General features: G+C 41.7%; 1 protein-coding gene across 2 annotated transcripts in view; it reads left to right on the top strand.

Moving 5' to 3' along the window:
• The window catches only part of CSMD3 (CUB and Sushi multiple domains 3), a 1,158,685-nt gene that overhangs the window by 873,951 nt on the left and 258,368 nt on the right, over positions 1-26,366 (top strand). For both annotated transcript variants that reach the window (XM_039525141.1, XM_039525140.1), the window contains one exon: positions 18,772-18,888. In XM_039525141.1, coding sequence (XP_039381075.1) covers positions 18,772-18,888 — 117 coding nt within the window. The remainder of the gene's footprint in view (positions 1-18,771; positions 18,889-26,366) is intronic.

Here is a 26,366-nt window from a genome sequence, read left to right as displayed (position 1 = left end):
GCTAAAGAGATTTTTGGAGGGCTCAGATTATACTGAGAGTCCATGTGCAAACATCATAAAAAGAGGAAAAAAGTATATTTCAAAATAGGTAATGTATTAACATTGCTCTTTACAAAGAAACTGCATTCCTAAAGGGCAATACAAAAATGCCCTACTCACTCATCCACTATATCCTATTGTCCTTTTGAGTTTTTGGTTTAATTATAGATCATAAGCCTCTGTGTCCAGACACCTTGGGTCAGATCCTCATCTAGTGAAATTGATTTATATCTGTTGAATTCAATACTTGTAATCTCTAAAATGCCATGTATACCCAGGTGCTTATGACTAACTAATAATTTACTAAATTCCAGTCCAGGGCTATATTGAGTTGGGTCTGGTCATGACATGAAGTTGAAAGTCCAACACAATTTGAAACAGCAATGATTTGTTCCTAAAGTTATTTTGAAATAGCTGATTTTCATCAGGTAAGATGAGACAAGCAAGTATTTTTTGAGACACTAACATGAAGAATATTTTTATTGTAATAGTCCCATGTAGCTGTATGTATTCCCCATGAACAGTCGTCGGACAACTTTTTTCCTCAGTGGTAGCCTTCATGGCAGCTTGAGTACCCTTAGCTGCCTCATGCTACTGCATGCAGGTATAAGAGGATGGAACCACCCCTGACCCCCTTCAGTTTCTTCTTACTGCCAGTGACATTTATTGGAGCACTTACAATCTTGCTATCACAAGCTTCCCCCCCCCACATTCTTTCTATGTAGTTCATTTGTTCTCTTAGTGGCTAGTTAGGTATAGAGTATTGTTAGTGTTAGTGATAGATTTAAGTTTTAGGTTCTTTTGGGACCAAATTTGACTCTCAGTACTGGTACCAGAACCAAGCCATGCCCTCAAGGGTTTAAGCCCTGCAGGTTGCGTGTCAGGCTGAAGACGTTCAGAAACTCACACCCCAGCTGTCTAAAATATTTGGGGGAGTCCCACATCAATGATATATGTCATAGTTGTAAAGGATTTAAGTCTCATTATAAAAAAAGATGGATCAATGAGAGTTAAGTGTATCCTTATAGAGGTGGCACTCCACCCTCCACCAGAGTCATCAGGTTCAGAGCATATTCCGAATGCTGCACCTTCAGTACAGAGCGCGCCACCTGAGATGGCTTCAGCACCTCATTTGTGTCTCTGGTATCCAAAGAAGAAACAGAGATCTTTGAAGGACTCAGTTTCCCATCCAGCAAGATCATCGGTAGCGAGGCCATCTAGAGGCAAAGACTCTGACGTGAAGCATTCCCCAGAGAACCTCTGCCAGGTTTGTCGAGGCCAACCCCTTAAGTCCCTATGCAAAGACATCAAACTGAAGACCCCGTTCTGTTACTGACAACACTGGAGGCAGACACAGCCACTAGACAGTTACTCAACCTTTCAGTACTGGTGTCCCCAGTGTTACAGGAAGTGTTTCAGCTAGTACCAGTGACTCCGGTTCTTACACCAGCTCTGAAAGACCATGCAATACTGATCCCTTCTCTGCATCTGGTATCTAAAAGGCCAGTTCATTCCAGGGGCAAACCACTGTTAATATCCTCAGATCTGCCATCCCCAGACTCAGCGTATCTATCTCCTGTCCACACGGAATCTACTCCACCGTCATTGCAGTACTTGGAGTCATCTTCAGTTATGGAGCTGGGGTCTTCTGTGTCCCATGCCACATGGGACGCATATCCTCCATCAGCGCCTTTGGGTCCATGTGTGTCACAGTGCTCCCAGAAGTGGGCACATCTCCAGTGGCCTGCGCAAGTATGGGACCCGCCTCTACTATTTCAGTGGCATTTTTAGACATCGTGGAGTGTCCCTTCCCCTGCTAGGACCTCCTGTCACCCATCTGATTTGGCTTCCACTGAGATCATCAGCACTGCATACAACATCCTCTGATGCCCAGGACTGATACAGTGCAGCTGGAAGTTACTCAGACAGCTCCTCTACTGCAAGAGACAGACCATTCATTTCCTCAGCATCCGAGTTCATTTTATTCCTCATCACCAGGTTAGGCTATAGGGAGGGTGAGCAATTCACTGCAACAAGCAGATACAAGGCTTACTGAGAACTGCTTAAAGGAGTGGCCTTGACATTAAAAAGTAAGGAGGAAGATGTCCACAAGAAATTCCATGAGCTAGTGGACATGTTATCTTCAGTAGGGCCCTCCAAATTGGCACTCCTGTTTTAACTAAGCAATTCTGGAGCTGATCAAAATACTCTGGAAGACCCCTTCTTTCCTTCCTCTACAGTGAAAAGGTCAGAGAGGACATATAATGCCCCTTCTAAGGGTTTCAAACACCTCTATGGTCACCCTCCTTGGAGTAGCTAATGAAAGGGAAAGTCAGTGACCACACATGTCTTCACCAAAGAGTAAGGAATCAAAGACACTGGACTTACTTGGTCATAAGCTTTATTAAGCAGGAGGACTGCAACTTAGAATTGCCAATCAACAATCTCTTCAAAGTTGCTATGGCTTCACTTCGTGGGAAAACATCATGAAGTTTAAAGACAGGCTACTGGAGGACTCCAGGCAGAAGTTCAGTCTGGTAGAGGAAGGCAAGCTGGTGGCAAGGACAGTTTGGATGTGGCAGACTCAGCAGCTTGATCCACGGTGTTTACCATATTTATGAGATGTTCATGGTTGAAGTCTTCTGGTCTCCCTCTTAAGTACAGCAGACCATGCAAGATCTGCCCTTTGAAGGTCCCTCTCTCTGTTTGGAAAATACAGAAGATAGGCTACATAGCCTAAAAGATTCCAGGGCAACACTGTAGTGCAGTTCCAGCTCCTACAGGTTCATGGGTATCAGAGCTTTATACTTCTGCCTCAAGACCTTCCGAGAAAATGGGCCAGAAAGTATAGTAGGTGACCAACTCCCCAACTCCACTGAAAGCAGGTTCCCCTCAACCAGCAGCCCAGTCTAACCGTGTATTTTGACAGTTTTGTCTAGGGCAATATACCAGTTCCTACATGCCTATCTGTACCTACCCATATCCTTGCCAATCATCTATCTGAGTGGTTCTCACCGAGGGATGAGTGAATCAGGGGGTGTTGGTGGAGCTCCCTCCCTGGACCCTGCTGTGCAGAGTATCAGAGGGGTAGCCATGTTAGTCTGGATCTGTAAAAGCAACAAAGAATCCTGTGGCACCTTATAGACCACTTGCATCCGAAGAAGTGGGTATTCACCCACGAAAGCTCATGCTGCAAAACGTCTGTTAGTCTATAAGGTGCCACAGGATTCTTTGTTGCTGTGCAGAGCTGGTTCAAGACCTGCTAGCCCTTGCTGAAGCCCCACCAGCCCCCCAAAATAGAAGTAAAACTATACCTATGCTGAAAGGTCCCCTTTGCCATCCCGGAGCCCCACACTCACTCCCTCCTGCCAGGCCCTGGTGTTTTTCTAGCATATTGAGGGATGCCTCAGCAAGAAAAAGGTTGAGAATCCCTGATCTATCTCACTTCCTCCATGCTTGGACTCACATCACATCAGATCAGTGGGTCCTAGGCAGGATGTATCTGAGCTATTCCCTGCAATTTGTTTCTATCCTCATCCTTCCCATTACCCTTCCTTCTGCCTCTTCAAGGACCACTCTCATGAGACCATTCTCAGGAGGTCCAATCCCTCCTTTCAGCAGGGGCCATAGAGGAAGCTCCTCTGGGGAAAAGGTGTTTATTCCTGCTATTTTTCTTATTGTTAAAGGAAAAAGCAGTCTCAGTCCTATTTTCGATCTAAGAGTTAAACAAATATGTGAAGAAGATAAAGTCCTGCATGGCTACCCTAGTTTCCATTATTCCTTCTCCGGAACAAGAGGGCTGATATGCTGCCCTCAGCTTAAAAGATGCTTACCTTTGTATAGTGATCCGCCCAGACCACCAGAAGTTTCTCAGTTTCATAGTGAGTGGAATCCACTACCAATTCACAGTACTTCCGTTTGGCCTGTCAGAAGCCTCTTGCATTTTCACAAAGTGCATGGCAGTGGTAGCTGTGTATCTTAAGAGGTTGGGAATCCATGTGTTCCCTTACCTAGAAAACTGGCTAGTGAGAGCAAGCCAAGTCTAAAGTATTGTCCAGTGTGACTTTGATCCAGTTGACCTTCAATGAACTGTGGCTATTACTCAGTCTGGATTAATCAATTCTGAAACCTGTGCAAAGAATAGAATTTATCAGAGCATTTTACTGAGGCAGAAATGCCCTGGCTTTGATAAATTTGACAATGTTCCAAGTGCTCCAGGGCCTGGTCTAAAAGCACATCCTGGTACCACAGTGGACATTTGTCTCAGTCTCCAGGGGCACAGAGTAGCATGTACCTACATAGCACAGCATGCTAGACTATGCCTCAGGAGGCTTCAGGGATGACTAGCATGACTAGTGTGTTCTCCCAGTCAGCATCATCTAGACAGAGTGGTTCATGTATCAAAGATAATTTTGTTCTCTCTCAGAAAGTTTGAACAGGAGTTCACTTTGTTTCCCTGCAACCAACTCTTATGTTGGTCACGAAAGTCCATAGGTTGTGTGGCACACATGGGTACCCTGCAAACTCAAGATTTGAGGTCTTCGCAGAATCTGGGACTCATATAAACATTGGGGATCTACATGCTGTCTGCCTAGGCTGTTCAGCCACATATTGTGGGGAAAAAATCCGTTAGTGCTAACAAACAACACAGCAACTACGTTGTATGTAAACAGAGAGGGAGAGGCACTGTCTCATAACTGTTCCATGGGGCTATTCTGTATGAGAGTTCTGCATAATCAAGTCTATTCACCTCAAAGGTGCTTACATTCCAGCAGAGCAAAACACATTGGCAGATCACCTGTGCAGGTCTTTTTTTCCTAATGGACACTACATCTTGATATGGCCAAGTCTATCTTCCAGTTGTGGGGGACTCCCCACATGGACCTGTTAACAACGAAGGCCAACAGAAAATGCCATAAGTTCTGGTCCCAGGGATGTCGTAGTCTGGGTTCATTGATGGTTGCTTTCCTGCTATCATGGACGAACTCCCTGCTGTATGCCTTTCCTCCAATACTCTTACTGCCCAGAGTCTTGTTCAAGACCAACCAGAACCATGCATTCCTCATATTAGTACCAACTTGGCCTCAGTAACATTGGTTCTCAACCCTACTAGCATTGTCATTGAGACTTCCTCTGACTCTTTCATTGGATCCAGACGTGATTTTTCAGGACCATGTCTGCTCAACCCCAGCCTGCAAGCATTCCACTTGACAGCATGCATGCTTCATGGCTAACATCACTGAAAAGGGCTTCCCCAAAAGTTGTTCAGGAAGTGCTTCTGAATAGCAGAAAGCCTTTAACTAGGCTTACTTACCTGGTCAAATAAAAAAAGGTTTTCTACCTGGTCTCACCAAAAATGTGTGTCTTCAGTGAAAGCTTCCATTAACCAAGTTTTGCCCAATCTGTTGCACCTAAAACATCAAAGTCTGAGAGTTCTGTTAAAGTATATTTAGCAGCTATTTCAGCTTTCTACCCTTCAGTGGATAATAAATCGCCTTTTTCCAACCCTATAACTATCATATTTCTAAAAGGGTTAGACAGATTACATCCACAGGTGCAATAACCTGGTTCCCGCTGTTTCAACCTAGTGCTAGCAAACTTAATGGGGCTACCCTTTGAACCTCTTGCTCCCTTCTCCACCTCTCCATGAAAATGACATTTCTGATTGTGATAACCAGTGAGGGCTTGATTTTTCAGCCTGATTTCAACTTGACTCATATTTATTTTTTAAACCCAATTATTTATGAGTACATTATATGCCATTCTGTTGTCTACCTTATTATGCCTGACAATCGGACATCTAAACACCACAAACGACAATTGCTGATTTGAAACTACCCTCAACTATGTAGGTATGGAAATTGTGATTGTGAAAAAGGAGACTGGCTTTTAAAAATATATGTTTTAAGCTTTGAGAATAAATTTAGGATCATGGCTGTTTTATTTTGTGCTGCATGAATAAGTAAATCAATTTTAAAAAGTCTTTGGGGCCTCTATTTTAAACATTTATAAAACATATATATTTAAAGAACTCTAGTGGGCTATTTTATAGGAACAGAACTAAACATCCTAAATCCTGTACTTCCACAACACAAGGAAGAGAGATAAATATCCACAATGGTTGCAATTAATTATAAAAAAACAGGCACTCTGGTGAATGTCTCAGGGAAATGAAGTACTCTAATTTGCTAAGAAATCTTGGGAAAAGTGATTGCATAATTTAGTGCTAATCTAGTTTAGATTTTGCTACTGAATTTGATCAATGATCAACTAAATGCTTACGGAGTGTGGCAACGTGCCACGAAATGTGTTTTCACATGCAGAAGGTGATGTGTAAGTGAATGGTTCCTCCAATGTATTGGAAGTAAACAACATTTTGTATACTCACAATTTCTTCTTCCAACTATTTTCCTGGAGCAAATGCCTTCAGCAGTGGCCCTATTTGTTAATTGATCCTCCATTTAAGTCCAAAGTAACCTATATTGATGGGGATTTGAGTGACAGCATACTGAGTCAGCTCCTGGGTAACATATTTCACCCAGTTACCCCTATATGAAGCCTGAAGATTTCAATTAACCAAAACATTTCAATCCTCAGGAAACTAAACTGTGTGCCACAGGCAAAGAACAGGAGAGACCAAGGTGCCACCAGTGCCTGAGGATATCTGCAATAGAAGGGAAGTGAGATAAACCCAGATGATCCCATCAGGCAAACCACATTCCACATTGCAGAGGAAAGCAACCTCATCTCCCCCGCCCAACACACCACAGGCTTTCTGCTAATCTGACCTTGAATAAAATTCCTTCCCAACCCCAAATGTGGCAATCAGTAGGACCCCAAACATGGGAGTAAGACTCACCAGTCAGACAACTAGAATGGATTATCTGTATCAGCTGTGGCCAATCCCTGATTTGTCAGAAGAAGGGGGTAAAAAAACAGATTATATCTATTCAGTTTTGCATTGTGGAAAAAAAAATCCTTCCTGACCCATGTGGATGACAGGTTAAAGCTCTTAAACATGACATTTTATTTTCTATATTAGAGCACACTAGGTCCTTCAAGAGCACATGCTGCTATATCAGGTGTTATTGGAACTTGACCCTTCATGACAATGGAATGGTGGGAGATATAGTGCTAGAGAGATCAGGAGGCCAAGTGGCTTAATGTGACTAGGCCTGGACTACAGAAACCATTGCTACTGCCTCAGAAGGGGACAGCTCAGGTTTCACCTTAACCTGAAGAAGGGTTCTCTGCTAAGAAAGTTAGGGAAACAGTGAGCCCAGAAAAGGGGTTGATGGACAAGCCTGAGAGGAGACAGGACTTAGAAAGACAGCAGGGATAAGGAAGAAAGAAAGAGACCTGAGTCAGTATAGTGCGGTGTGAGATAGAGGCCACACGGTGTGGTCTTCATTTAGGGAACTCAGGCTGAAGGCCTCCATCAAGATGGGGAAGCGAAGAAGTTCCTCCTTTAAAACCTGCAGCATCAGGGTAAAGAGCCATTGAATTTGTGAAGAAAAAGTCTATTGATTAAACCCAGAGAGAGAGAGAGGAATACTCCTACTGAAGTCCAGGGAAGAAAGTCGTAGCCCAGGAAGGGCAAATGAACCGTTTATCCGCAGGCAGGTGACCTTGCACCAACAGGGTGATTGTGTTTTTTTTTTCTTTCTATTTGGTTGATAGCTGGGGAGTGAAGAGAGAGATGCACATGAGCTTGTTGCAGCAAGCAGTGTGATCTGTTTCTTCCATTTACCATTGGTATTACTGACAACAATGAATACTGGTTGTTGTGAGTCACTGTTATATGGCAGATATATGACACATTGTGACAACTGCAAAGCTGTATGTCTGAACATTTTACACAATAATCTGCCATGAAACAAGCGGCATAAATGAGTAATCAATATGTATAAATTAGTGGAATTCATAACTATTGAATGGATAGAAGACCTCAATGGATTTTAACTTTGCTTGTGGCCCCAGCGCTTTTGTTTTTGATGTGCTCACTGGTGTCAGTGCAAGTGACTAAGAAAAATAAATGGGCAATATAAAAATATAATGTGTTATTTTAAAGAGATTCTTTACCTGGACAACCAGAGCCATTCACTTTAGTTATCTATTTTCTGGAAAGACAGACAAATCCTTGGCTCTCTCTTGTGATTCTGATATTAATGGAACATGTTTTTAAAGCTAATCAAATTAAGGTTTTTTTAATCTCTTTTTACACCCTGTAGGTGTTAAATATCCCCTCCAACTAACTTAACAGAAAATACACATATTTCACCAATAGTCATGTGTATGGGGGGGAAAAATACCAGATAAAACTAAACAAAGTTTATCCTAATAATAACTAATTACAGGAAACGGAGCTTCTCATTTCCATTCTTGTTACATCTAGATGCTCGTATCTTTGATATGTAAAACTTTTCAACATTTATTTACCCCTCAGACCTTTGAGCCAGGGTCCTAACAGGGGCCACACAGAAATTACAGGACCAATGGTTTGTTTCTTCAGAATTCCCGCACTGGGGCAAAGTAAAACCCATCCTTCCATGGCAGTAAATCAATAGCTTTTGATGGCCAAATCTGCCACCAGCCAAACTTTTTATTCTAAATTTTGCACCCATCAATATATAAGGGGTCATCCTGTGGAGTTACAGGACCTGATTTTGATCTCACAGCGTTTTACATGAGTTTAACTTCACTGATTTCAATGGAGTTATTTCTGATTTACACGAGATCTAAATCAGGCTAATAAGGGTAATTCCTATTAACTGTTTTAGGACTGAAGAAACAGGCACACACAATCTTCACATGCCAGGAGGAAAATAGGTTTTTTATTTATTTATTTTGTTTTGTTTTGTTTAGTTTTGGAACAAAATGTTGGAAAAACAGTAAAACATGGAAATTTTCATTTATAGTATCTGAAATCATGTTACTAATATTAATGAATCAAGTTTCTCATCAGAAGCAACCCCATCAGCTGGGAACAGACAAATAGAGAGGAAGGAAGCCCTGGATAGGAGGTGGAGAGCCTGGAGGAAAGCAGAGTTGGTTGCTGCTGCTAGTTGGTTGCTGCTAGTGTAACCTCCTTGGTGTGGTGCTCTGTCCCATCTAGTGGCACTGAGACCACTTAGAGAGAGAGATAAAATGAGTCTGCTCTCGAGCCTTAGCTAATAGCCAGCTGGCTTTTAGCTTATGCTGCAGAGTCTCATGCACTAAGCTCCAGAGATCCCCAGTTCACTCCTGCCCATCGACGACTGGGTTCTGTCAGCGTTACAAGCGGGGGTTTGTCCAGGATTTCAACTGGGAAGTCTCTTAAACTTGGGATGCACTTCCTCACATAGGGGAAGTATGTAACCCACATACCTTCTGGGTGTGGTGTTCTGTCCCATCTAGTGGTACCGAGACCACTTTGAGAGAGAGTTAAATAAGTCTGCTCTACAGCCTTAGCTAACAGCCAGTTGGCTTTTAGCTCATGCTGTAGAGGCTCATGCACTAAATTCCAGATGTTCCCGTTCTGACCCCGCCCATCGATGGTCAGGGTCTGTCGGCGTTACATTAGTACTGCTCCCTTTCTCCCCAGAAGTAAGAGGGGAAACTGACTGAGGCTTGTAAATATGTAAATAGTGCTGCTAGAACACTATAATAAAGTACGGTGGCGATGAAGATGTCCTGGAGTGAATATAGTTTGTACCTAAAGTGAGAGAGGCTCACAGGGGACTGCTCTGTGACAATGAGGTTAGATTAGATAATCTGGTGGTCTCTTCTGGCCTTAACTCTATGGAACTATAATATTGTTTGCTCCTAAAACACATTCATTACAGTATTGATAGCTCAGGAAGGTTATATGGCCAGGGTTTTCATGTAGTTTTATATATAATCTGCCCCCTCAGATGTTCAGCAGCTTTTTGCATAGCATATTCTATCATCGCTAGCAGGGATTATCCTGAGATAATATGGAAAGGCTGGACTTTGATACAGTGAAGACTCACTGGCTTCCAGAGAAATACAGAATGCCAGAGCATGTAACTGTTAGTTGGAAGCCATTTACACTGGGCATGAAGGAGGTGGGTAACATGGAAGGATATCAAACAAAGGTGTTATTTGCTGACAGGTTTTCAGCATGAAGCCTCTTTCTTTCTTTCTTTCTTTCTTTCTTTCTTTCTTTCTTTCTTTCTTTCTTTCTTTCACAAAGAGAATGTACATTAGGCTGAAAATATTAGCTTCATTAGTAGGGAGCTGGCACTTTGCAGACAACACAATTGAGAAGTTGGTAGGACAAGTCAGCATCTCAGAATAGTTTCTTGCTTTTAGATACCTTTCTGTTTTGTTGTGAGTGATTATAGGAAATGTGTGTATAAGGTTGCATAAGAGTTTTCATCCCCTCCATCCCTCCGCTATGGATTATATTTGTATTTGTGGTTAGAGAAGGAACTGGAGAGGTGTTGGTCCACATCAGCCTTTATACCCTCAGTTTGGAGCAAGAAGACAACAACTGTGTATGTGTGGACCAACAGACACTGCTTACTAAAAGTCTCCAGACTCAGGTGCTTGGTGCACATGTGCACCCCCATGTGGAATGCAGGTAAGGCCTACACATCTCTGGGGGGAAAGGTGGTGACCACAACACTGGTTGACTGAAAGAAGGGAAAGGAGGAACTTCACCATCACGGCTGCCACCCCCACTTTGTCTCCTGGGATCATGGACCTTCTTTATCCTGTCCTGAGAGATGTCCTGGTGAGAGTAAGCCAGAGAAAGGGAGCCAAATGACACTGCCTCCTCCATTGTCTCCGGCTAAATCCCAAACACCACCTGGGATGTGAGACTTCGTCTCTCCCACCCTCCTCCCAATGCATCCTTTTTCCTTCCCTGCCTTATTTCTTATTTCTTCTCTTTCCCATCTCTCTACTTTTGTTCTCTTGTCTAATAAGAGTGTGGCTCAGCTGTTCAAAACTGTCTTCTGTGACATGCAGCTAAAAGCAATGCCCTAAACAGCCTGGGCAAAATTCCCAGATTTATCTAATAAGAATGAAAGTGTGACCCGTTACAGTACAGCTCAGCATGGAAACACAAGTGTTTTGTTTAGTTGGTTGGGTTTTTTTGTTTTGTTTTACTTTCTGGCCTTCAATGATGTAGACTGGATTGTGGTAGAGGCACATTTTAAATATCACTCCAGAACAAAAGACAGTCATTCCTTCCCAGGGGTCATTAAATAGAGAATAGATTGTAATGAGGAAAATGCACTATGATCACTAATGTGATTATGTTCAGGTGATTGGGCTTTTTAAGCCTTTTCAAATTTGGAATGCTTGATTTCTATCATTTGATCTTGCGGAAAATTGAAAAAATTAAATTAAAAAAATCACATACTGATAGGGCTGTCAGTTAATCACAGTTAACACATGTGATTAACTCAAAATAAATTAATGTGTGTTTTTTTAACTAGTGTTAATTGCATACCTCTGGAGACAGGACTGGGCAGCGGCTTGCACCATCCTCTCCCCACTGGACAGTGCCGGCCTTAGGGGTGGGGTGGGATGTCCACCATCCAGGGTGCTGTGCTCAGGGTGGGCACCGCTGTGTGCCTCTGGGTCAGGGGTGCCCCTCCTCTCACCACCCTGCTCCACTGCTGCTCCTGCCTCCTCTCCCGCCCATGGAGCCGCCCTGGTCAAGCTGCTTGGGACCAGGAGCCTGCCTCCTGTCTGCTGTGCAGAGCAGGGGCATGGGGAACGGAAGGGCTGATGTTGGGGTGTCCCCCTTCCCCTGAGGGAGCCTGTCTGCTGCTGCTGCTGGTGGTGGTGGTGGTTTAGGAATGAGTGCTGCCAGCAGCAGCTGCTGCTGGCTGAAAAAGCATTCAGGCTTCTGAGTACTCTGCATAAATAGACAGTTTTCCCCCTGCGCGTGCGTGCACACACACACACACACACACACACACACACTCTTCCCCCGTCTCTCTCACACACATCTCTCCAACATGCACATGTCCACACACTTTCCCTGCAACACACACACTCTCTCACACAAAACCAAAATCTGAAATGAAGCCCCTGCTGAGCTAGGAGTGGCCGGAGAGCCAGGCACCAGGAGTCCCAGCAGCACTGCAGAAGTAAGGGTGTGTTGTAATTAAAATCAATATATTTGAAAATGTAGAAAACATCCAAAATAGTTAAATGAATGGTAGTCTATTAGTGTTTAACAGTGCAATTAAAACTGTGATTAATCACAACTATTTTTAAACTCACAATTGCAATTAATTTTTTAAATTGTTTGACAGCCCTACATATTGATAATTAACAAGTTTTTATAAGGAAGATTGATTACTTTATATTTCTTACTTCCTAACTGTTTGAGATGTGCTTACCATCCTCACACTTTTCTTTAAGCCATTATACAGCAATATTCATCTCCAAGTTATCTTCCAGTAGCTAATGTATAGGTAATTTGGTAATAATGGGAATTAGAAGGAGAAAATGTGATTATTTTATCTTTTTCATATGTTGAGTTTTCCTTTGCATGATAAATTTTTCATTTCTTACATGAGTATAAATGTCACCATACTTGTTCTTTTTTGATAGTTTAAAAAAAATCAAACCCCTTAAAATTAGGACATCTGCAACATCTACAAATAACAAAGAAAAATCATTTTTATTAATTTATATATCTCAACTTTTGTCTAAATCTGAGGCCTACATTTTCTTTAATATATTGCTAAGTATAACATTTATTACCCAAAACAGGAGTTCTCAAACTGGGGGTCGGGATCCCTCGGGGGGTTGTGAGGTTAATACATGGAGGGTCGTGTTACCGAAATATTGGGTCTGTCTAGCTGAGAGCCAATAACAGCCTGACAGGGATAAGGAAAAAATGCTTTATTCTGCAGAAGAAAGGAGAGCTCTGTAGTAGATACAGAAGACTCTACTGCACACAAGTTTCACAAGCTTTTTATACACTTTCAGACAAAGACCATGCCGTGTTAACACTTCATTGGTGGTTACTAAACCCCATAACACTGGTAAGCGTAGCCACCCGTGTGTATCACACAAGAGATAAAATTCAAGAGACCAAACAGGTGAGAATGCTAGCAACTTTTTTAATTTTATAAGGGGGGTCACTCTCAGAGGCTTGCTATGTGAAAGAGATCACCAGTACAAAAGTTTGAGAATCACTGACCTAGACCATACGGAGTCATATGGAAGAAACCTTTCCATCAAAATTGTTTTTGCTACTCTGTACTGTCATCAGATATGCTCTTAAGAAAGCAATACATTTTAAAACAGAATATTATGATATTAAAATTAAATCATAAGCATGGAAGACTAAAGCAGATAAATTGATTTAAATTACATAGTAATTCAACAAGTTGTTTTCGGTTTAGGTGACAGCTGCATCAGGTAGTGAAGAGGGCAGCAACAAAGAAACCCATTTAGTAGACTTGGATTGAATTAAAAACATTGTGATTTTTAAGGTGCCTGTGGGACACAAGGAGAATATTAATGTATTATCTTCAAATTTATTTATAGTCCTGACATATTTACAAGAATACATTAATTTTGATCATACAGTTTTAATTTAATTTGACATCACTCAAGTAGCTGTCCAATCATTATTTCACTGTCTTTGACAGAATAAATGAGGTGATCTTGGCAAATGGAAATATTATTCTGGCTATACAGATAAATAACATAGGTAAACAATACACTGACACAGGCATAATATGAATAAAGTACATACAGGACACCAAAGTGTCATGGAAAAAACAAAAACAAGATTACCTATCTTCTCTCTCTATTGTTTAACTGTAGCATTTAAGTGTCTTACAAAAGTATAATGTTATCAAGAAACGTATCTCTTCAGTTTAATCATATAAAGTCGGTATCTAAAGAGCCCTCAGATATCAATTACTTTTCTACACTAGATTGGGTTTAACCAGTGACCTATTAGTGAACAAATCATTACCGCTTTAGGATTCTCCTGAATCATCTGGTCTTTCTTCTTAGAGTGTTTATGAAGTATTACTTTTTTATTAATTACTATTATTGTTGTTATTAATTATTAATTTATTATACTTGCAGTTGTTTAATCAAATATGTCTGCTTGATATAAAGCCGTCTTACACCATCCAGTGGGAAATGCTGCTTAAAAGTGGATGGTGCAATATGGTGCTTAAATTCTGTAATTAGAGTGAAATAATATTAGATCTCTTGCTAAAGGTATTAGAAAGTAGGTAATCTCCAGGCAATACTAGGAACTAAAAAGTATCAGTTTCAAGAGGAAAAACAAAAACGCAAGTAAAAAAAATTATCAGTTCTTAGGAAGAACTCTACTCTGTTTTGTGCCTGTATATTTGTTCTTCACATCTCCTAAGGTAAGTTACGGACATAATGTAGAGCAGTGGTGGGCATGCGGTCCATCAGGGTAATCCACTGGCGGGCTGCGAGACAGTTTGTTTACATTGACAGTCCACATGCATGACCGCCCGCAGCTCCCAGTGGCTGTGGTTCACCATTCCCAGCCAATGTGAGCTGCAGAAGTGGCGGTTAGCACGTCCCTGCAGCCTGCCGCTTCCCACAAATCCCATTGACCAGGAACAGTGAACTGCGGCCACTGGGAGCTGCAGGGGCCCGTGCCTGTGGACGGTCAACATCAGCAAAATATTCGCAATCAGATTACCTTGATGGGCCACAGGTTGCCCACTAATGAGGTAGAGCATGATAGAAAAGCCGCAGGCAGAGAAGAAGTGCAAGGTGGATGCTCTGCAGTCACATCAGCCAACTCCGTCAGCACCCTCGGATGCATTAGATCTGGACCCATGGACTTGTGCATGTCCAGCTTTTCTAAAAAGTCCTTAACCTGTTCTTTCACCACTGAGGGCTGCTCACCTCCTCCCCATACTGTGTTGCCCAGTGCAGTACTGTGGGAGCTGACCTTCTCTGTGAAGACCGAGGCAAAAAAAGCATTGAGTACTTCAGCTTTTTCCACATCTGTCACTAGGTTGCCTCCTCCATTCAGTAAGGGCCTCACAGTTTCCCTGACCTTCTTCTTGTTGCTAACATACCTGTAGAAACCCTTCTTGTAACCCTTCACATCCCTGCTAGCTTCAGCTCCAATTGTGCTTTAGCCTTGCTGATTACACCCGTGCATGCTCAAAATATATTTTTGTACTGCTCTCTAGTCATCTGTCCAAGGATATACAACTCTCAATTCCCCATTAGGTTACTTGACTAGATACTAATATCACTAATTTATGAGATGCAAATTACTGTATAATGAATTCAAAAGATACATGACATACTTGCAGTAAATTTTTCTTTAAAATCCTTGAAATAATTCATATTTTAAAAGAAAGGTTATTTGAAGGAGAAATATTATACTTTGTTACCTATTAGGGACAGTTCTGTAGACAAACAGCTTCTTTATTCGAATATCTGTAATAACAGAACTGGCTATCAACAAGTTTAGGCTTGAAATTAGACAAAGGTTTCTAACCATCAGAAGAGTGGTGTTGTGGAACAGTCTTCCAAGGGGAGCAGTGGGAGCAAAAAACAGTTTTCAAGATTGAGCTTGATAAATTTATGGAGGGGATGATATGATGAGATTGCCTGCACTTGTATGTGGCCCATCTGCAGGGGTGGCTCTAGGTATTTTGCTGCCCCAAGCACAGCAGGCAGGCTGCCTTCGGCGGCTTGCCTGTGGGAGGTCCGGCGAAGCTGCAGGAACAGCGGACTCTCCGCACGCATGCCGCCGGAGGCAACCTGCCTGTCGCCCTCGCGGCAACCGGCAGAGTGTGCCCCGTGGCTTGCCTCCACACGCATGCGCTTGGCGTGCTGGTGACTGGAGCCGCCCCTGCCCATCTGTGTCTGCTAGTTGCAAATATCCTCAATGGCTGGAGATGGGACGCTAGATGAGGAGGGCTCTGAGTTGCTACAGTGAATTTTTTCCCAGGGGTCTGACTGATCAGTCTTGCTGACATGCTCAGGGGGTAACTGATCATCATATTTGGGGTTGGGAAGAAATTTTCCCTCAGGTCAGATGGGCAGAGACCCCATGGGGAGTGTGGGGTTTGTCTTAATCTAAAGCAGTGGCTCTCAACCTTTCCAGAGTACTGTACCCCTATCAGGAGTCTGATTTGTCTTGTGTACCCCCAAGTTTCACCTCACTTAAAAACTACTTGATTACAAAATCAGACATAAAAATACAGAAGTGTCACAGCACACTATTACTGAAAAATTGCCTACTTTCTCATTTTTACCATATAATTAGAAAATATTGTACTTACTTTTCAGTGTATACTATATAGATCAGTATAAACAAGTCAGAGTTTGTATGAAATTTTAGTTTGTACTGACTTTGCTAGTGATTTGTATGTATGCTGTTGTAAAACTAGGCAAATATCTATATGAGTTGATGTACCCCGTGGAAGACCTCTGCGTACCCCCAAGGGTATGTGTACCCCTGGTTAAGAACCACTGCTCTAAAGCATGGGGCCTGGGTTACTTGCCGGTTTAAATGGGAGTAAATGGTGGATTTTCTGAATTTGAAGTCTTTAAATCACAAGTGGAGGACTTCACTAATTCAGCCGGACATTATGGGTCTATTACAGGAGTGGGTGAGTGAGGTTTTGTGGTCTGCCATGTGCAGAAAGTCAGATTAGATTATCACAATGGTCCCTCTGGCCTTAAAGTTTATTAATCTATGAGTAAACTGCAGTAACGAGGCTAGTGCTATGTTAAAGAAGCAGGCATGTAGAGTGCTTTGACTCTGCAGCTACAGCGCTGCTGGTACTCCACCTCAGCGAATGGAATAATGTTTGCTGCGCCCCCACTGGAGTGCCACGACACCAGAGTGCATGAGGTGTTGCATTACTGAACTGTGATAAGCCTCCAAAAGCATCCCATAATCCCCTTAAGTAAAGTGGCCACTCTTGTCATTGTTGTGAAATCGGCTGCAGGAATGCAGAAATGCCCTTTCAAAGCTCCGTTTACTGTGTAAAACTCCATTTACTGTGTGCTTTGAGTGAGTGAGAGAGAGGCAGGGGAGGAGGGAAAGGGGGTCTGAACTTACAAGACAGCATGCTGACACACTCTCAGCCCCCCCAAAACCCACTCTCTCTCCCCACACCTACACTCAACACACTCCCTGTCACACTCCCCCCCCTCATTTGAAAAACACGTTGCAGTGACTTGCATGCTGGGATAGCTGCCCATAATGCACCGTTCCCAATGCCGCTGCAAGTGGCGCAAATGTGGCCACGCCAGTGCGCTTGAAGCTGTCAGCATGGACAGATTGCAGCGCTTTCCCTACTGCACTTTATGAAGGCGGGTTTAACGCATAGTGCTCTACATCTGCAAGTGTAGCCATGCCCTTTGGCTGCCATGTTCTGCAACTACTGTACCTCAGATTCTGAATCAGCTTCAAGGGTATCCAAGTTAGGGTCAATTTACTAAAAAAAAACCCCACAGTATAGCTCATGGAGGCATGGATTATTACAGAGTTCACTATTATGAGATGAATTCTCATCCTTAAAATTGTGTGAGAGCTAAGCTTATAATAATTTAAAATAAACTAGTGGGAGCTAAACTAATAACTTTCTAGGAATGGAAGTGGGAATAATACATTCATACGCATTTATTTTGAATGATGAATTTTGTTCTGCACCTCATATTTAATTTTATGGTAGAAAAAGAATTAGACACTTTGAAAAGAGGGTCATGGAAGTAAGGATTTGTTGTTCTTAAATAAAAAAGAGATTACTATGCTTTGACAACCTACCACAAAAATAAATAGCATTAGTATTTTCAATATTTGGTAAACTCTACCTTAAAAAGGCACATAATCAGTATTTTGCAGAGTCATTAGAAGTTTCTTTTAAAGAAAAGATGCAATGGTTTGTTAAGTGTACAATCCCATTAGACTAGTTTAAAGTGGGTTTTATTTTCTACATATATGAGAAGCAGGCCCTAGGTAAACTGCTTGAAATATACATAGGACATTACTTCATAGTGGATTTTATTGTTTTATATAATTGCTTCTGAAACTCTGTTTACACAGCATTTCGATAATTTATCTCTGACTTGACAAATATGAATTACGTATATTAAATGAAAACTTGTATTGCCAGTTTTAGAAATCTACATTGATACTGCAAATATAAGTTGATTAGCTTGTTGTTAATGTGTTTAAATATTAATGTTATTAGTAAGATATATTTGGAAACAAGGGACCAGCCTCTCAACTAATGTGAATCAGTGTAGCTCCATTGCAGTCAATATCAAGTCAAGTCTCAACTTTACTCCTTGATAAATAATTTGAATTGTTCTATACTTTGTTTTGCATTGTGGGATTATTGGAATAAATGCTCACTGATGTAAGAACTGCATAAACTTCCCCTTTAAGAGATTGTCAAATATCTGAGAAATGAATAATAGCATTCAGTGGAATGAATAATAGCACGCTGCATAGCGCTATCTTAAGACTGTTGATAAATGATATAGAAACATAATGATTCAAACAGCAGAGAGCTCTCAATACAACTGACATATAAGGGAGTTGAAAGCACTCATCCTCCCAGGTGTGGGCCCATAATACACAAATTAAAACTAGTGTAAACATTAAGATAATTTACTGCAGTACACTATAACAGCATACAACAAATTAAATCAGTGTTAGACACATTTAAGTAGATCACCCTTTGAATGTTACATAATTCAATACTATACATTTGTACTTTCTAGCACCATGTGGGAGCCGGTCGACAGGCTCTGAAGGCACGGTATTATCGCCAAATTACCCCAAAAACTACAGTGTTGGACACAACTGTGTTTACTCTATTGCTGTTCCCAAGGAATTTGGTAAGTAGGATGTCTCATTTTTAACTGTTTCTTACATACTTGTAATTGCTTCTGCACTATTTATCTCTTTGGATGGATTTTGTAATTACTTATATGTTGAAAATATATACAGTGCACTTAAAATAAATGCATATATATATGCACTGTAAACTGCTACTGCTGGTTAAAATTTTGACAATCAGTATTTTCTGTCATGCATTTTGATCTGTAGTTCATGTATTCGTACATATATGGGTCACAATATTTGTAAAAATAACATCTTTTTGAAAATATTAGTGATTTATTTTTAATCCATTATAAATGCTGACATAATATAGATATGTTATTCTCAAAATAATGGGCCAAATTTAGCACTTATGCAAATTAGTATGACTGTTTGGTAGTGATTTTGTGTTGAACCTCAAGGACATGCAGCACAGAACTGACAGTGCAAGATGATGAGGGGAGGGCTATGGTGTCATTAAGCCACTATTGAACCTCCCAATCCTGGGCAGCTCTGTAGTCCCAAGTGTAAAATAGGCACTTATGGGGCCCCATCTGATTTACAGCAGCCCATCTTTACCTAGCTATCGGTTGCAGCACTGCCCAGACTCTCTGCAGTACTATGCCCAGCAGCCCCACCCCCAACATGACCCCTGTGTGAGGGTTTGTGAAGAGGTCCACAGTGGGCAACCTTATAGCTATCTTCTGCAGTTTCTACACCAGAGGAATCTTCCGAAAGCTGGATCCAGGCCTTTTAGGGTCCCTTTATACCACCCAGGGCCTGTATATGACATAAAGTGGCTGCAGAGAGAGTGAGGATTTCAGCCTTTAACTTGATTGGCATTGGTCACATAAAAGATTGATTTTGCAGTGTCTGATAACTAAAGGGTTAATAGTGACAATAGAGCCCCGTGGCACCTTATGGACTAACAGAAGTATTGGAGCATAAGCTTTTGTGGGTGAATACCCACTTTGTCAGATGTATGTGGTGGAAATTTCCAGAGGCAGGTATAAATATGCAGGCAAGAATCAGTCTGGAGATAATGAGGTTAGTTCAATCAGGGAGGATGAGGCCCTCTTCTAGCAGTGTGAACACCTAGGGAGGAGAAACTGCTTTTGTAGTTGGCTAGCCATTCACAGACTTAGTGTAATCCTGAGCTGATGGTGTCAAATTTGCAAATGAACTGAAGCTCAGCAGTTTTTCTTTGGAGTCTGGTCCTGAAGTATTTTTTGCTGCAGAATGGCTACCCTTAAATCTGCTATTGTGTGTCCAGGGAGGCTGAAGTGTTCTCCTACAGTTTTTTGTATATTGCCATTCCTAATATCTGACTTGTGTCCATTTATCCTCTTAAGTATGGATTTTCCAGTTTGGCCGATGTACATAGTAGAGGGGCATTCCTGGCACATGATGGCATATATTACATTGGTGGACGTGCAAGTGAATGAACTGGTGATGTTGTGGCTGATCTGGTTAGGTCCTGTGATGGTGTCACTGGTGTAAATATGTGGGCAGAGTTGGCATCGAGGTTTGTTGCATGGATTGGTTCTTGAGTTAGAGTTACTGGTTAGTGTGTGGTTGCTGGTGAGAATATGCTTAAGGTTGGCAGATTGTCTGTAGGTGAGGACTGGCCTGCCTCCCAAGGCCTGTGCGAGGGATCGTTGTCCAGGATGGGTTGTAAATTACTGATGATGCGTTGGAGAGGTTTTAGCTGAGGACTGTAGGTGATGGCCAGTGGCGTTCTGTTGGTTTCTTTCTTGGGCTTGTCTTGCAGCAGGAGGCTTCTGGGTACACATCTGGCTCTGTTGATTTGTTTCCTTATTTCCTCATGTGGGTATCATAGTTTTGAGAATGCTTGGTGAAGATTTTGTAGGTGTTGGTCTCTGTCTGAGGGGTTGGAACAAATACGGTTATACCTCAGCACTTGGCTGTGGATGATGGATCGTGTGGTGTGTCTGGGATGGAAGCTGGAAGCATGAAGGTAAGCATAGTGGTCAGTGGGTTTTCGGTATAGGGTGGTGTTAACGTGACCATCACTTATTTGTACCATGGTGTCTAGGAAGTGGACCTCCTGTATTGATTGGTCATGCTGAGGATGATGGTGGGGTGGAAGCTGTTGAAATCATGGTGGAATTCTTCCAGAGACTCTTTCCCATGGGTCCAGATGATGAAGATGTCATCAATGTAGCGTAGGTAGAGAAGGGGCGTGAGTGGACGAGAGCTGAGAAAGTGTTGTTCCAGGTCAGCCATAAAATTGTTGGCATATGGTGGGGCCATGTGGGTGCCCATAGCGGTGCCACTGGTCTGGAGGTATATATTGTCACCAAATTTGAAATAATTGTGTGTGAGGATAAAGTCACAGAACTCAGCAACCAGTTGTGCTGTGGCATCATCAGGGATACTGTTCCTAACAGCTTGTATTCCTGTGTGTGGGATGTTTGTGTAGAAAGCCTCATCCATGGTGGCTAGGATGGTGTTTTCTGGAAGATCACCAATGCATTGTAGTTTTCTCCGGAAATCAGTGGTGTCACAGAGATAGCTGGGAGAGCTGGTGGTTTATGGTCTGAGTAGAGAGTCTACATATCCGGACAGTCCTTCAGTGAGAGAGCCAATTCCAGAGATGATGGGGCATCCAGGATTTCCAGGTTTGTGGATCATGAGTAGTAGATAGAATAACCCCAGTTGGAGCGCTAAGGTTATGTTGATTTGTTCCTGTGTTAGTGTAGGGAGTCTCCTGAGTAGATGGTGCAGTTTCTTAGTATATTCCTCGGTGGGATCTGAGGGAAGTGTCCTGTAGAATTTGGTATTGGAGAGTTGTCTGGCAGCCTCCTTTTGGTAGTCAGACCTGTTCATGATGAGAACCACACCTCCTTTATCAGCCTCTTTGATTATAATGTCTGGGTTGTTTCTGAGGCTGTGGATGGCATTGCGTTCTGGACGACTTAGGTTATGAGGCAAGCGGTGTTGTTTTTCCAGAATTTCTGCCTGTGCGCGTTGGCAGAAGCATTCTATGTATAGGTCCAGACTGTCATTTCAAAAGGGTTAATCTACAAAGGTTTAATATACAGGATGGAAAGCTTCTGGTATACCACACTATTGAAAAGAAAGATCAGGAGAAAGATTGGTTGGGAGGCAGAGAGATAAAATGTGATGCAGAAATATAACTAAAGCTTGGTAGATTTTATATACTTACTTTAGTAAAACTACTTCACTCAGAGATGTGAAAAATCCACCCCTTTGTAGACAACACTACGTCAGCGTGAGAGCTCCTCCTGCTTAAATAGCTACTGCCTCTCATGGATGTGGAGTTATTAAACTGACAGAAGAACTCTCCCCTGTCGGCTTAGAACGTCTTTCTCCCTACGTGCTACCATAAGAGTAAGGAAATGATTTCACTATGTGGAAGATAGAATGACAGTTTGGGCAAAACAAAAGGGAAGCTGAATGACAGAATATTGTATCAAGGTTCTACCCAACACAACATTATGTCCAGTCATTGAACTGGGGACTAGAGAGCTCAGACTATTATTGATTTCTGAGTCATTAAATCAAATCTGGGCAAGGCTGCTAGTGACTGAAATTATCATCACATTCTGATTTGATGTCTAATTAGTAGTTAATGGAAGTCCCAAATCAAATTCCTTGCAAACAGTTCCTGCAAATCTCAACAGACTCCCAGTTTTGAAGAGGCAAAGAGAAGCAACTGCCTTTCTCCCATTAGAGGTGTATACTGCTAGATCAGGTTTTTGGGAAAATGGCAGAAAATGTGTCCTTATTCATCCTTTCCAGACAAATAGAGAACTTCTGTTTCCAGTTATGTCTTTTTAACACCTTTTACAAGTACTGAGGAGGATGAACTAAAGCTTCTGCAAATTTGACACCATCAGCTCAGGATTAAACAAAGACTGTGAATGGCTTGCCAGCTACAAAACCAGTTTCTCCTCCCTTGGTTTTCACACCTCAGCTGCTGGAAGAGGGCCTCATCCTCCCTGATTGAACTAACCTTGTTATCTATAGCCTGCTTCTTGCTTGCATATATATACCTGCCACTGGAAATTTCCACTACATGCATCCGACGAAGTGGGTATTCACCCATGAAAGCTCATGCTCCAAAACGTCTGTTAGTCTATAAGGTGCCACAGGACTCTTTGCTGCTTATGTAGAATCTACAGTACTACCATAAGACTCTATTTCCTAAGGCATGCTGTAACAGTAGATATATGCTTTAAATTTTCAATAGAAGACAGTTGCATATGTGTAAATATTTCAAGGATCTGTTCAAATAGGGAAGGGCTTAAAATAGAAGATGAGATGACAATGAAATCCTTTGATAGTATGTCATGTATTTTGTAGTTTCCCTAGATGAAGAGCTGGAGGTTATTTAAACACTTTATCAAAACAGTTTCTACCTGTATTAAAATAAGAAGAAAATGGGCCGTGAGAAAGGAGGAGTGGGTGGTGTTTGGTTAATTGTAGAGATAAAAGTCGTTTCCCAGTACAACACACTCTGTTGTAACAATTTGTTTCTCATTACTATTTTTTTAAATGATTTTTGTACCAGAAAAACTCCTATTTTTTGTCTTGTGAATTTACCATAATCAGGAGGAATAGCAGCATATTGAGGGGGGTATTTTAAGAAACTCTGAAGAATAAGTTATACTACTACTAATAATAATTAATGAATAATTATCAATAATAATAATCAAGTGAAATACTCTATTGAGCTTCTAAATAGGAAGCAGTAAAAAACAAATGTGATTTTTGGTTATCCAAAATATGATCTGGCATTTAATTATGTTCCATATTGAATTGATACAATTACTTTTGCAATGATTATAGGTTGATATGTAATGTGGTGTTTTCCATTGAGTGTTTTTTACCATGACTAAACAATGCAAGGAAATTATTTATCTTAACTTTTAAATGTCATGGTTTTCTGGTTTGTCTCTCAAACTTAGATTTATCTAGAATAAACATACTTTTGTGTGTGCTATAGGGGGTACTATTATAGTATAGAAATTATGGACTTTACTAAAAACGCACCCTACTGCAGTCTACAGTGTCTTTCTTAAAGTTTTTCCATGCTTATAAGAGAATTCTAGTAGCAGAAAAATTAATACAGTGAATAAAAAGAAACTAGCAGCTGGAGCACTAATGGTACTTTGGTCCCATTACAGGGGCCAGTGCAAGACACACTCTGCTGGAGCCAATGTCTTAAAATTTTGTGTGTAGAGTTCCCAGCTTGATCACTGGCAATTGCATGATCCAGAAGTGAAGCTCTTGTGTGATATACGTCTTTATATATAAAGTAGACTTTAGTAATCTGAGTACAGTGGGCATGCTTAAAAAGTTCACTCTGTGTTTAGAGATCTTGCAGCTTTCAGAGTCATTCCCTCTACTTTAAATTGGGGAATGCTATTAAAACTGGTAATATTTGTAAAATTGGGGTGAACTACAATGTGAACTACTGTACAGATCACTTGCTGCTTTTGTTGACTAAACAATGTTTGTTCAAACTTGTTAATCTTCCATCATAACAACAAAATTTTGTTTCCTAAGCATATAAGGCCTTATTCCCTCCAGCCACTTTGCACTGTATGAGCCATGCAAAGGATCCAGAATCTGGCTGCAAATTCTCTGAGGATGGAGGAGCACTCACATGGTCTAAAGCCACTACAGCTGGCTTCATAGGAACTGCTGCACTCTCTCTCCAGCATAAGCGACATGCCAGGAGAGAGGGTAATTTAGGGGTGGGAGAAAAAGGAGTGAGGCAGAATGAAGTTCCTCTTCACCAGTTCTTAGCAAGCATATGGTCCCATCTCCAGGTAGCATAAATTAATGCAGTCAGGAGCACCTGTGCCTTGAGAATGAGAGAACTGTAACTGGTTCTCTGACAGCCTTCCCCAACCTCACTCTCCAAGCAGACCTCAGCACAAAATCTGGACCATTACATTTGGTCATAGGTGAAAGAAATAACAGAGTCACATGAACTGTCTTGTGTCACAAATATACTGTTACATGATAAGAACATAGAGCATAAGAATGGCTGTACTGTGTCAGACCAAAGGTCTATCTAGCCCAGTATCCTGTCTACCGACAGTGGCCAATGCCAGGTGCCCCAGAGGGAGTGGACCTAACAGGTAATGATCAAGTGATCTCTCTCCTGCCATCCATCTCCACCTTCTGATAAACAGAGGCTAGGGACACCATTCCTTACCCATCCTGGCTAATAGCCATTAATGGACTCAACCTCCATGAATTTATCCAGTTCTCTTTTAAATGCTGTTATAGTCCTAGCCTTCACAACTTCCTCAGGCAAGGAGTTCCACAAGTTGACTGTGCGCTGTGTGAAGAAGAACTTCCTTTTATTTGTTTTAAACCTGCTGCCTATTAATTTCATTTGGTGGCCCCTAGTTCTTGTATTATGGGAATAAGTAAATAACTTTTCCTTATCTACTTTCGCCACATCACTCATGATTTTATATACCTCTATCATATCCCCCCTTAATCTCCTCTTTTCCAAGCTGAAAAGTCCTAGCCTCTTTAATCTCTCCTCATATGGGACCCATTTGAAACCCCTAATCATTTTAGTTGCTCATCTTTGAACCCTTTCTGGTGCCAGTATATCTTTTTTGAGATGAAGAGACCACATCTGTATGCAGTATTCAAGATGTGGGCGTATCATCAATTTATATAAGGGCAATAATACATTATCTGTCTTATTCTCTATCCCCTTTCTAATGATTCCTAACATCCATTTTTTTTGATTGCCTCTGCACACTGTGTGGACATCTTCAGAGAACTATCCACGATGACTCCAAGATCTTTTTCCTGATTAGTTGTAGCTAAATTTGCCCCCATCGTATTGTATATATATAGTTGGGGTTATTTTTTCCAATGTGGATTACTTTACATTTATCCACATTACATTTTATTTGCCATTTTGTTGCCCAATCACTTAGTTTTGTGAGATCATTTTGAAGTTCTTCACAGTCTGCTTTGGTCTTAACTATCTTGAGCAGTTTAGTATCATCTGCAAACTTTGCCACCTCACTGGAAGCCAAATTTAGGCTGCTAGGGAAGAGACTGAAATCCAGGACCTCTATGGTGGCATTTTCAGAAATGCTCCCAGTTCCACGCGCAGGGTCAGGTAGGCAGGCAGAGCTTCAGAGTCTCAATGCGTGGATGAGACGATGGTGTAGAGAGGAGGGGTTCACGTTCATTAGGAACTGGGGAAACTTCTGGGATGGGAGGAGCCTATACAGGAGAGATGGGCTCCACCTAAACCAAAGTGGAACCAGACTGCTGGCACTAAACATTAAAAAGGTTGTAGAGCAGTTTTTAAACTAGGAGATGGGGGAAAGCCGACTGCTGCAGAGGAGCATGTAGATCGGACACAGACTTCTCTTAGGGGAGAGTCTGATGATAGAGAATCTCCAGTTTATAGTCAGGAGCAGAGGAATGAGAAGTATAATGTAAGGGCCGGATCAGATGATAA

The sequence above is a fragment of the Mauremys reevesii genome, linkage group 2, assembly GCF_016161935.1.
Source record: "Mauremys reevesii isolate NIE-2019 linkage group 2, ASM1616193v1, whole genome shotgun sequence".
Taxonomy (NCBI): Eukaryota; Metazoa; Chordata; order Testudines; family Geoemydidae; genus Mauremys; species Mauremys reevesii.
Note: the sequence above shows the minus strand (reverse complement) of the source record. Positions and strands in the feature narration are given on the sequence as shown.